This window comes from Sesamum indicum, linkage group LG8 (assembly GCF_000512975.1).
Source record: "Sesamum indicum cultivar Zhongzhi No. 13 linkage group LG8, S_indicum_v1.0, whole genome shotgun sequence".
NCBI lineage: Eukaryota > Viridiplantae > Streptophyta > Magnoliopsida > Lamiales > Pedaliaceae > Sesamum > Sesamum indicum.
This window is the reverse complement of record NC_026152.1, coordinates 1,595,522-1,608,868: the sequence shown is the minus strand read 5'-3', so window position 1 is coordinate 1,608,868 and position 13,347 is coordinate 1,595,522. Positions and strand designations below refer to the sequence as shown.

Here is a 13,347-nt window from a genome sequence, read left to right as displayed (position 1 = left end):
TTAGAGACGAAGAGAAGTATCGACAATATCATCAGAAGGAAACTCATGTTGGTGCTCAATGGCTCGAGAGCATGCAACACTAACATGGTTGGCATTGGAGTGGAGCCCAAGCGCAAGACGATCCTGATGGAGAGCAGCCTCTGATGATGCAAAACCACTCATCCGACCATCATCTCTTGATTGAGCCAACGTTCTACGAAGTTGCCTCTCTTCCCTCATCTTTTTCAATCTTTCTAACTGCTCAAATCTTTGTTGTAGTAGTAAGATAGATGACCCAACGACTTCTTGATCCTTATTTTGCCTTCCCATGCTTATAATAATTTATCGCCTCTATATTTTATAACGATGTCATCAGTATGTGATGTGTGTGTATGTTCCGTTCATTGCGCGTACATATATATTTATATGTGAAGAGAGATAGATATAAGGGGAAGGGTGTATAGTTTGTGCCCCTAGCTTGTGAAATTTAAGCAAAATCCAAGAGGAAATGTTTGGGAGGGTAATGAAATAATGTTGAGGAGAGGTTGATTTGAGTGTGTGTAGGGAGATGGAGTTTCAAGGAGAGGAAGAAGTTGAGGGGAAAAGGCCATATGGGAAAAGGAGATAGTGATTGGAAGGATGTGTTGATTGGAATATATGTTGCCTTCGGCATTCTTTTACACACTTGCTTAATAGTTTCACTTTTGTTGCCTAATGGGAGGTTGATGATTCACTTGCATGGGCTTCTCACTAATTGGTTAGGGCAAAAAGGGGATGATTAAATGAGCTTAATTATATATAGTGGGATGATATAATAATGAGATTAAGAAAGAGATAGGAGCTAATAGCTTGTAGAATCATCAACTAATATAAATGAAAAGTGGACAACAATTTTGGTCATTTGACAAATTCTTGTCCAACCTAAGAGAGTGTTTTTGTATAAACTTATTTAAAATAAAACTCCTATATTTTAGTTACTTGATGTTAGATCTTATTTTAAAAATAAATCCTTATAACGTTTGGATAGAAAAGATGTTTTTACATATGATAAGATATTATGGTGTTTGACATACCATTACAATTAAATAAATAGCTATTTCTTAACATATTTTGTATCTAAATCATTTTAAAATACTATCATAAATAGTATAAACTGGTTTAGATCCAAATAAAAATGTCATAGATAATGTGTTTTTTTACGAAAAGATAAAAAAATTAACGAATTACACCTAAATTCTTGTATCAAATAATATATATGTATATTCATGCTTGTTGAATATTAACATAAATATATAATTGATATTTTCTTTCTTAATAGCAATAACTATTTTTAGTCATGTAAGTTATAATGTTTTAAATCTATATTTTCTTTATCAAATATAATATCAATAGCAATCTATAACAATTTACTATTAAATAGTAAAGTATTTTCTCTACTCCGAATGCAAGAAAGATTAAAAAGTAAAATAAGTTTTCTAAAATCCTAGAGAAAGTGTGTGTGTGTGAGTGTGTGAGAGAGAGAGAGGGAGGGAGGAAGGAAGTGAGAGAAAATCCTTCATTGTTAACAAAAAAATATGAATTATGTGAAGGGTATAAATGAAATATGGACAAAACAAAATATGTTTGTCTTATAAATTATTAATTTTATAAAGTTTATTTGATGTTTTAAAAAATTTGAGTGAAGTTAACTTTTTTCTACATATATTTATAAGATCCAAAATATTCTATTTTGGAATTTTATAAGCTTTTTAAGAAAAAGATTACCAAATAACCGTTGTAAAAAATAGATTCTGACGGTTCAACCGGCTATAGAGGAGTTGCAGGGAGGGGTGTGTAAGATCGATGTTGAATATGAATGGGCCCCTATACGTTGCGGCAAATACAATGCAATGGGGCATAGTGAGTTGAATTCCCTATAGACTAGGAAGCCTCTAGAGAAGGCTGTGGCGCCAATGTGAGTCTATGTTCCTAAAAGAAGCATGGTGCAGTTGGCAACAGGGGCTAATGATGCACAGATTGGACCTCCTCATGCTTAGGCTCGAGGTACTGAGCAGACTTCATTGCAGCAACACCACGAACTGCATAACTCAATGCTTGATTGGGTACACTTGCTAAAGGGAAAGAAATAGTAGTGTATAACTAGTTCTCGATGCTTGAAGATATGGAGGAAGAAGAGCAATGTTTCCAGGGTCCTAATCGTAGCAGCCCCGTGGTGGATGCCTATGATTAGTGTAGCTGCAAGGAATGTAAGAGGTCTCAACAGGAGAGACCACCAAGGTGTTTGGAAGGCACTAATAACATAACTTCAGTTGGAGGTAATAGGCTAAGTTGAGACAGATGCTGTATAACAGGCAACTCAAAATAGATGGGCCTGGTTTTCGGACTATTCTGCTGGCTCGAGGAATAGAATTTGGATTGGATGGAACGATACTAATATTGATGTATAAATTCGTAATGTGAACATGAGCTTATTCATTGTGGTCTACATTGTAGAAGTACTTTGGACTCTATTTATGTCTCTTTTGTTTATGGGATTGATGCATACTGGGATCTAGCAGCACCATAATAACCAAAAGAATTTTACAAAAATCTTAAGATTATCGGAGGACTACCTACAAAACAGAGGTTAGCACTCTGATGCTTAAGTAAGTAACGTATTTGCCAAAGAAATAAAAGAAACTTGACATGAAGTGAGAATAATGGTTTTGAAGTAATGTTAAAGTGATAATATTCATGTGGAGAGCAAAAATATGTTGAAATATTCTAAAAGTCGAGAGAGAATGAGAGAAAAAATATGATAGCTTGTGCTACCAAAATGATTGCACCATGTCTAATTTGATAGACATCTGTAGAGCAAGATCTGAAGGTTAGTAGAGCAAATGATATGTTGTTGGATAGTTGTATATGTTAGCTAGATAATTAAAAAAAACAGTTGTTTAAGATTCGAACTTATCTGAAAAAATTTATTACTGTATGAAGCGATCTTGTCAACTTAACTGAGAATCCGAGAAGCTGTTACTTGCTAATGAAAGAGTTAATTTCAGTCGGGTCTCTTGGAGTTAATCGGAGATATGTTAATATGATGTGTCCTAAGGTGTCATCAACATGTATGACGTATCGTTCCTACTGTATGCTGACTTAACATGCTGTGTTAAGCTCTCTTTCTAGGCATGTATGGTTATTAAAGATAATATAAGCTATGGATTTGTTGCCTTGCTCATGGGCCAGTAGGGCCTGGCCTGCTAGGCAATTTGGTAGGGGTCTACTCCCTTATTCTTGAGTTTTGAGGGAAAATATTTATGGGGATATCATCACTTCCGCCCACTCTCGGAGGGCGAGTCTTGGTGTCAGACTTCTAGAATAGAAAGAAATAGTATTGCGAAATAAAAGATTTTCCCATTTGTGCTCATCCAGCTGGGAAAGTCTTAGTTGGGCTACTGGGGCTCGCCTTACTGTTCTAATAAAGAAGAGTCCTTGTTTGACTAGTAATAACTTGTATACATCCGGATTTAGGGCATTCTTACCTACCTACAAAAGGTTATGTGATTATTGCAAAAGATAAGTAAGAGAAACAGACTTAGTTGTACGCGAGAGACACACACTTCATGATTAGCGAAGCAGCGACAGGTAGGAGAGAGAGAGGCGTCGAGTCACCGGAGGATTGCCGTATCTAGTCCCAAACTTCATCTATTAAATCCAGTTTGGGACTAGATACTCGAACCTGCATGGAAAGATACAAATAAGTTCGAAAGCTTGTATCTTTCCATGCAGGTTCGAGCTTATTCTCGAACTTCATCTATTAAATCTAGGTAGCACATAGCAAGATATTGTTACCTTCTTGTTCATAGTGCTGGATTCTGAAGGTTTCTAGCCCCGCTTCAACAGGAATAACAACTTCTGAACCGTACACCAGTTGAAAGGAGTTTCTCCTATAGCATGTAAAGGTCACAACATACCGAGCAGGGAGTCAACCTACTGCCCTCCTGCTTGTTCAAGCTTGGTATCAATGCCTTGCATTAATATCTTGTTTGTGACATCTATACTTCGTTCTCTGTGATCTTAGCAACGGCTTCGGCCTCTACCCACTTGCTAAAGTAATGCACTACCACCAACAGGAATTTTATTGTCTTTGTGCAGTGGGGAAGAAACCTACTATGTCCATTCCCCATTCAGTAAATTAGCGAGGTGCCAAAAGTTCTAGAAAGGCTCATCAGACACATAGATAAGTGGGGCATGCTTCTGACATTGCTCAAACTTCCTTACCTAGTCCACCCCATCCTTCTTGAGTGCAAGCCAGAAGTATCTAGCTCGTAGGATCTTTCCTGCAAGGCCCGTATGTATCATAATTGTAGGCATTGGCTTTGTCTAGCAAGGAATGTCCTCAAAGAAATTCTTACGCCATTCATCCTCTTCTACAATTTTATCTAAAGCTATGAACTAGGATTTCATTGTGGAACATGCTATGCAAGTTTGTTTTGAGAACTTCTAAAACATTACACCACCTTCAATGGTAAATCCATAATTGGTGTCTTTAGTGTTAGATATTCAATTGGTATCGCCGTATCCTTCTAATACCGTTTGATATCTTGTATAATGTAATAGATGGCTTGAAATGTATTTAAATATCTAAGGACCCTAATCAATCCCTCCTATTCATCTTTGCTAGTATTACTTGTAAATATACTCAATTTGTTGACTATATGCAATATCAAGACAATTGCAGTTGATGACATATATTAAACTATCAATCATTCTTGAGTATTCAAATTAACCTTCGGGTTCACCTTCGTTCTTTGTTAGTCATAGATTTCGATCTACATGAGATTTAGTAGATGGACTATCATAAGCATCGAACATTTTAAGTATAGTTTCAACGTAATGAGATTGTAATAAGACAAGTCGATTAGACGTTTTAGAGATCTTAATCTCTAAAATTACATAAGCTAATCCCATAGTTTAGTGTTGTGAGGTAGAATAACATAGTTTTATACTATCTTTTAAAGTCGTTGCTGGATATTTCTCTAGCCTTACCCTTTGGCAACAATAGGTTATGCCACAGGTGGTTGGACAACTACAGTAACCCGATTAGTAGCAACAAATTCAATCGCTATAATACACAATAATAATATTGTCCTAATATTGTTGTGCAAAATGAAAGAAAAAGTGGTGTTTGTGCATTAGGAAGTTGAGGCAAGAGTTCGACTCTTTAAGATAATATTGTCTTGCGCTGGTGCTAACGGTGATGGTAATTAGTTTTCCAAAGATACAACGACTTTACAGTTTTAAAATAGTAGCACCACAAACTTTGAGAAACAACGAACCAAAATGAGTATTTTGAAACTCTGACAAAAAGAAACAACTGCTACAATACTAGAATGCATTTTATGGATTAAATGAATGAATGAAATGAAAATGGATGACCCTATTTGTAAAGGTTTAAAATGTGTCATTGAATAGATAGGTCTAGTTGAGAATAACATTTGTAAAAGGTTATGATTTTTTTTCTTCGAATAGACATATCATTTCTATAAAAGGGCATACCATTACACTAGAATGGACACATCATTTCATTCGAAAAAAACACCACTTCAATAATTGACACCTATTCGATCCATTAGACATGTTTGGATGATGACTGGGCATCAAGGTGCACAGTGGGCCGGTGTAGACAAACTTGAAAAAATCCACCCCAAGAGCCGGTCTTGAGCCTCTAAGTGGGCCCTAATTGGGTTCGTTTTTAAACCTAGGTCCAGCCAATGGAGGGGCCCAATTGAGGCCCAAACCAAGCCCAAACTAGGCCCAAATATGCTTGTTTAATTTTTTTTCATATTGTTTGATTGGGTCCATTTTTAAACCTAGGTCCAGCCAATGGACGGGCCTAGTTGAGGCCCAAACCAAGCCCAAACTAGGCCCAAATATGCTTGCTTAATTTTTTTTTCATATTGAGGTATTCTTATAAATAATTACTTAAATTTATTTAGAATAAATAAATAATAAATTAAATCACATAAAAAATTGTGTATATATAAATAATAATTGAGAATATATAATGAACTAAAAAAAGTAGTCCAACAGGCCTGACTCAGGACCATGTGGTCTTGGGCCACTAGGCTGGGCTAGTCCCAAGTATTGATTCTTGGGCCTGGGCTGAACCAGCCTATTTTTTATTGGTTTAATCCGATTTTAGATTGAGTTAGCCCAACCCTGTCCACCGTGCATCTTGAACTGGGCTTCATCAATCATCATCCAGACATCCATATAGTATGAACTTGTCATGTGTCAAAATAAATTTATTAATTAAATTTATTTTTTTTAATTTATCATTCACCATTTTTTAAATAGACATTATTTTTAGCAAAATCTATATACATACTTTATTATCAATGAATAGAGGGCTTTTGGTGTCTCAAATTATGGTCTGTTATTTTATTTTTTATTTTTGAAATTTCTCTTTTCTTATTAACTACTAAGTTGTCCATTCTTCTTTAGCTACATGTTTAATTTCTTCTAGTGAAATACATTTTTAAAAATGAAAATCTTTCTTAAGATTAGAGGGATTGAAATATATTATGGCATTAAGATTTTCAAAATTTAATAAAGGCTAGTTTAGAATTTACCTACTCGTACTATTTGATTTTGTATTGACTGAATGATCATGAAAATATCACTTAAAACGTCTTTATAATCAGAATACTTTTGTTTTTCATTTTAGTATTATTTCAAAATATTGGAAACAAAAACCCTACAAAAACATTTCTAAAATATGAATATTTACATCCATTTTAAAATATAAATATTAGAAAATGCGTCACTAAATTATGTTAATTTATCACCAACTTTTATGTCAAATTAGAGTGTCCAATCCTGAATCATTTAATATTTAATATTTTAACACGTTCTTCTCTTATGCAAATCTACACATATAATTTTTCTTTTGTAAATAGATAGTAATGATAATTGGTCCCAGAACCTTTTTTATGATCTGACATAATACTATAGTATACGATCATTTCATTTAAAAGTTTAAAATATTAAAAAAATTATTTTATATTAAATATTGTCTTAATAAGACTTGAAATGAGCTTAATCAAAATTTGGGTCCTTAAGGCCTTCATGAGGCCCAAATTCCAACAGGGGTAGTTGAAGTCCGTAAACTCGTTGGATCAAATTTTATGTTTTTCGAAATATGTAAGAAAAAAGTAGATATAATTTTCAAAAGATAGTATCATTAGAATTTTCTGATTGTAGGAAGTTAATGATAAAAGAGCATTGAAACGAAGTCATTTTTTAGGCACAACACTTTGTCCTGAGGGTCTTATTATTTCTATCAGAATCACAGTGTATAGGCTCCCTTCGATACTTTTTCTATACAATTTGATTGTACCTTAATCCATAGTGTGGACTTTTTGTATCTCTCCAGGTATGTCTGGAGTACACTGTAAATATTTTTGGATGAATGAAAACTTACATTTCACCCAAAAAAAAAAAGAGCACTATAAAATTTAAGGGAATGAGTAGTACAATACAATAGAGAGGAAAAAAAACCAAAAAAAAAAAAAAAAATAAAGAAAACAAAAAATGAGACAAGGGAAAAAAAGGAAGGATAAATTACAGTCACTTCTCCTAATATTTAATATAATTATAAATATCTTTTGTTATTTAAAAAATTATAAATGCTTTCTAACTTTAATGCTCGTATAACAACGAGTCATTCCATTAGTTTTCATTAGATTTCTATCCAATTTTTGTAATGAACTGACCGAAATGCCATTTTATATTATAAATTACAATTATATATACTTTTTAAAATTTTTTAAAATATTTTTATAAATTAATATTTCTTATGAAATATTTATTTTACCCACCCTCAGTTCTTTTTCTATTGCTCCTAGCATTTTTAAAAAAGTCAAATCAGTAAGGTTAAAATAACAATATCCATTTTACTGTCTGGAGCTGCATAATTATTTTCACTTGAAAGGATATTTATAACTTTTAAATAATGAGAGATATTTATATTTATGTCATACCTCGTAGAAGATAGCCGTAATTAATTCAAAAATAAAAAAGAATTTACTTATTATTTTTGTTATATATATTTATTTTGATCAATACATACAATACACACTAAAATAGTTACTTTACACCCACAATCTTAATAATATAGTATAGACATATGTAGTTACGTGCACATGAGATTTATTAGATGGATAAATCCAAGTCCAACAGTCTCATCTTTTAAATTTATTTAGAGTATCTTATAAGTGCATACATCTTATTATTTAAAAAAATAAATTAAATTAGGAGAAAAGTGAACCAGTCATCTCTCTGTTTTTCTTCCATGTGAATTCAAAACTTTGCAAAACCAAATTTTAGAAGAAATTTCATAGGCAAAAGTTGCAGACAGAAGATTGGAAAGAGTTTAGAAATTTGAGGACTCAACTCTCTGGCTCTCTCTGTCGCGTGAACTGAAGGAAAAATTGCAGCGGCGTAACACTTTCAAAGGAGATGGACTCTCCTATCCTCACGCACGGCACTGACAATGGTGAAGTTGTGGTGGAAGATGCCGGTGAGGCCGCTCTAGGAGGCGAGTTCTATGGGGGAGAGGATGAAATTGGTTTATTGTCGCCGATTGGTTTGGATGACGTTCGTTCTTCTTTCAGCATTGTAGAATTCTTGACGCTGGCGAATAGGATTATTAATGATGGAGATGTCGCTTCCCTAACGGCGCTGGAAACCCTAAAAAAGAAGTGGGAATCGCGATATGGTCCAATTCGCCAAAGCCGTGTTTTGGCAGTGCGTTTAGCGCGAGGGCTGCGCATGGCTCGTCGGCCCCCATCTGCTTTGATTCCGTCGGTTTCTGCTGCACAGACGGTGGAAACGGACTCGGTTGCTGTGGTTGAGTCCCTGCCGATTTTTGTTTCGATACCAGTGGTGGCCTGTTCGATATGGATGCTGCTTTGTCGCCAGTCCGTACGCTGTCGACGACTGAAATTGTTTCTATTGCACCACCGGTGATGACTTCAGCTGCTGCCGTTGTGCCGCAACCTATTACGCTATCAATGGTGGGTTTGCCTCCCGTGACGGTTGCTGTACATGTGCCGCCCTTAACACAGACCGGACTTTTTGTCAGTAACATTCCCCTGCATTCTTGCTTGAATATTTCTAATGCTAGTGACAAAATTGCAGATGCATTCCATAATTCGACCTATAAAACTTTGGAATATGTTCCCCCATCGAAGCAAAATGGAGAGATTGTTATTCGTCCTACGTTGGAAACTGTTGTCGTTGGATTTCCACAGCGGTTGGATATTTTTTGGGTAAATGTCCTTATTGTCATCACCTTAAAGACTACGTTAAATCCATATGGCCATTGTTGATTGATGTTACAACAACTTCAAATGGATTTTTCTTCTTTCGATTTAAGACGACTGTGGCAATGGAGGAGATCATTGAGGGGGGTCTGGTTGTTCCAAGGGTAACCCATAGTCTTGCAGAAGTGGGAATCGGGCATGGTGATGAGAAAGTTGAAATACAGACAAGTCCTAGTGTGGGTTAGAATTCGACACATGCCGATGGAATTATGGACTAATGAGGGATTGAGTATGGTAGCAAGTGGAATAGGACGACCGCTCTATTAGGATGCGATCACTAGAGCATGCACGAGACTGGATTTCGCTCGTGTGTGTGTTATGCTTGATGTTACTATGAAATTACCAAAGCATCTTGTTGTCATGTCTCCGATTGAGAAGGGGGGAAGTCGCATGTAAAGTTGATGTAGAATATGAGTGGCTCCCTCCAAAATGCACCACTTGTACGAGCCTGGGACATGCAAAGAATGAATGTGAGACCAATAAAGTTTCAAAGCCCCCGATTTTGGTGTATGTTCAGCGTGCTCGGCCTCAGACAGTTGTGGCAGCTTCTGTTGCACCTATACCGCCTTCGCCTGATCCGGAGGTTGAGGTGGCTATGGATGATAGCATGAGGGTCCCTAACACGGGAAATAGATGTGATAAAGGTAATGCATAATACTTTTGATGCGTTAACCTTCCTTGATACTGATACAGATGAAGTCACTCGGGGTCCTAATACATGCAGCCCCTCATCTAGTAATCCATGCTGAATTTAGCTATATAGAATGTACGGGGACTCAACAGGCGAGACCACCAACTTGCAGTCTCCTCCCCAGTTGAGGATTATCACTTACACTTTCTCGGCCTCTTGGAAACACGGGTCCAAGCGACAAATGCGGTACGTATCCAACTTGCTACCCTTCCTCGTTAGAAGTGGTCTACTGATTATGTGAGTTTTGAGAATCGAATATAGCTTTCATGGGATGATGAGTTACTTGAGTCACTGTCATGGATATTGGTGCCCAATATATCCACTGTCGTGCCCGTATGAGGAATGTGCATAATATCTATACTATTATGATTGTTTATGGAGCGAACGATATTAGTGCCCACCGAGAGCTTTGGCAGGCACTTATTACGCTTGCAGGACAGTGTTCTGAGGAGATGTGGCTGGTAGGAGGTGATTTTAATGTGGTGCACGATCTAACGAAGTATGTGGCCAAGCGGGTGACAACCGACTAGCTAGTGATGAGTTTAATGATTGTATCGTGCATACTGGCTTGCTTTCTTTACCTATGCAAGGGGAAGGCTTACGTGGCACAACTGTAGTACTAATTCCCATAGTTTATGGAAGCGATTGGACCGAATGCTAGTGAATGACATGTGGGTGATGAGATGGCCGAGGGCTTCCTACATAAGCCTCACACCACGTACTTTTGATCATTCCCCCTTGTTCTTAGAGGGGACATCCAACAACAGTTGGGAAGTATGTTTCATTTTGATAACTATCTTGCTTTATTCTCCCAGTTTATTCCTAGTGTACAGAATATTTGGCGGCACCATATTGTGGGAATTCTAATGTACTCGGTTATGCGTAAACTCAAAGCACTAAAGCTCGTGTTTCGACAACAGCGAAGGAATAAGGGGGATTTGTCACGTGATGTGCAGCTGGCCAAGGACTTTCTTGATATGGCTCAGCGGTTACTCAGCATGGATCGACATAATTCTCTACTGTTGTCTCTTGAGCATTATTGCAGATTGATATATGCACGAGCGGTGTAGCTTGATCACGTTATGCTTCAGCAGCGTGCCAAGATGCAATTGATGAAAGGAGGAGATCAATGCTCGCGAGTATTTTTCCGAAAAATTGCTCAGCGCCGTACAAAATGGCAAATTTTCTAAATTGATGATGAGCTTGGCCATACCCGTACAGATTACCAGGAGGTGATCCAAGAGTTTATTGGGTTCTATGGCAACTTGCTGGGAGGCGAGCGGAGCAGAAGGTTTCTAGACCTTTGGTACCTACGTCCGTGGGTACGCCACATTGTGACCAATGAAGAGGCTCGAGTGATGATGCACCCGGTGTCAGATGATGAGGTTAAATTGGCTATATTTGATATTGCAGCTGATAAAGCCCCTGGGCCGGATGGGTATACCTCGGGATTTTATCAAGCCGCATGGCCTATTGTGGGTGTTGAAGTGACGCAGGCTGTTCGGGATTTCTTCACCACTGGCCGACTCTTGAGACAGGTGAATGCTACGGTTCTGGCACTCATCCCCAAGGTACACAATCCTACACGTGTATCTGACTTAAGACCGATTACTTGTTGTAATGTTTTGTATATAGTCATTACTAAAATCATTGTGCAAAGAATGAGTTTGGTGATAGATAAACTTATTAGTCCAATGCAGACAGCCTCTGTTCCGGGTCGCTCTATTAGCGATAATATACTACTGGCGTAGGAGCTTTTTACAAGATATAATCAACAGCGCTTGCCACCTCGCTGTGCCCTTAAGGTAGATATACGTAAGGCATATGATACAGTTGAATGGGATTTTCTCATTGCTACCTTGCAGCTCTTTGGATTTCCTGACAGGCTTATTCATTGGGTGGAAGAATGTATTACTACTACCTCGTTCTCTGTTGGGATTAATGGGAAACCATATGGTTTCTTTGCTGGTGCTCGGGGTCTTCGCCAAGAAGGCCCCATGTCCCCATATTTATTTGTCTTGATTATGGAAGGTTTGAATCTTATTTTGCAGCAACTAATTGATCAAGACAGGAGGTTTGTTTTTCACTGGAGATGCGAGCCGTTGAGATTGGTTCATCTTGGATTTGCTGATGATCTATTGTTGTTCTGTCGGGTTGAGCTATAGTCCATACGAGTGCTCAAGCAGGGACTTGACTTATTTGAGGATTTGTCCGGCATTCGGGTCAGCGCCCAAAAGAGTAACTTTATTATCTCACTGTCAGCTATGGGAATTTGGGATTTGCTTATTGACCAACTCCACTTCCAAGAGGGACTTCTGTCAATAAAGTATTTGGGATTTCCTCTTATCTCATCATGGCTCACTATTTTGAATTGCCGGCCCTTACTGTTAAAACTGGATCAGCGCATTAAAGGATTGGAGGGCACAACTTTATCTTATGCAGGACGAGTACTGATTATTAATTTTGTTCTTACTGCCCTTAGTATCTATTGGGCGTCCGCTTTTATTCTACCCAAAGACATCATTCGAGAGATAGAAAAACAGTTGAGAACCTTCTTATAGAAGGGATCATCTGCTCGAGGGTATGCAAAGGTGGCATGGGGTTGTGTATGTAGTCCTATTGATGAAGGTGGTCAACAGATTCAAGATATTGCTACTCTTAACCGCGCACTTATGGGACTCAAATTATGGCAGATTATCCGCGGCAACCAAGTTTCTATTTGGGTTGATTGGATATATCTTACACGTATGAGAAAGGTTACTATCTGGACGACCCCTGAGCGAGGGGGTTCTTCGGGTTGGAGGAAACTCCTTCGCTTACGGCCACTTCTCCAGCCTTTTATTCATGATTTCATAGGGGATGGAACTACTTTTTCGCTATGGCACGATCCTTGGCATGATTTTGGCCCACTCATCCAGCAGTTTCCGCAGGGCCCTCGACTTATAGACACTATGGAGACGGACAAAGTTGCGATTTTCCTTTTAGATGGGCAATGGTGTTGGCCCTCTATCACAAACACTCACTCCCTACAGCTCTTGCATTCTCTTCCACCCATCCATGGAGGGGCTGGCCGTATCCTTTGGCGGTTAAGAGACACACAACTAAGAGTTGCTATGATGATTCGTTCACTACAGGGTGAAAGGCCCAAGGTAGGCTGGTTTTCACTATTGATGGGCCGCTTCAAAACCCCTAGACATACTTTTGTGTTATGGCTGGCGATCCTTGGTAGACTCTCTACTATGGATAAGCCTTGGTTGGCTCATATTAATAGTTCCTGCGTACTTTGTTCTGATGGTGCTGATGAGA

General features: G+C 37.7%; 1 protein-coding gene across 1 annotated transcript; it reads right to left on the bottom strand.

Moving 5' to 3' along the window:
- On the bottom strand, positions 1-309 carry LOC105167568. Its single transcript, XM_011087341.1, has one exon. The coding sequence runs from the start codon at positions 307-309 to the stop codon at positions 1-3; it is 309 nt and encodes a 102-aa protein (XP_011085643.1).

Bases quoted from the DNA above. Each gene is read 5' to 3' on its own strand.
- LOC105167568 (XM_011087341.1), bottom strand. From the start codon at position 309: ATGGGAAGGCAAAATAAGGATCAAGAAGTCGTTGGGTCATCTATCTTA.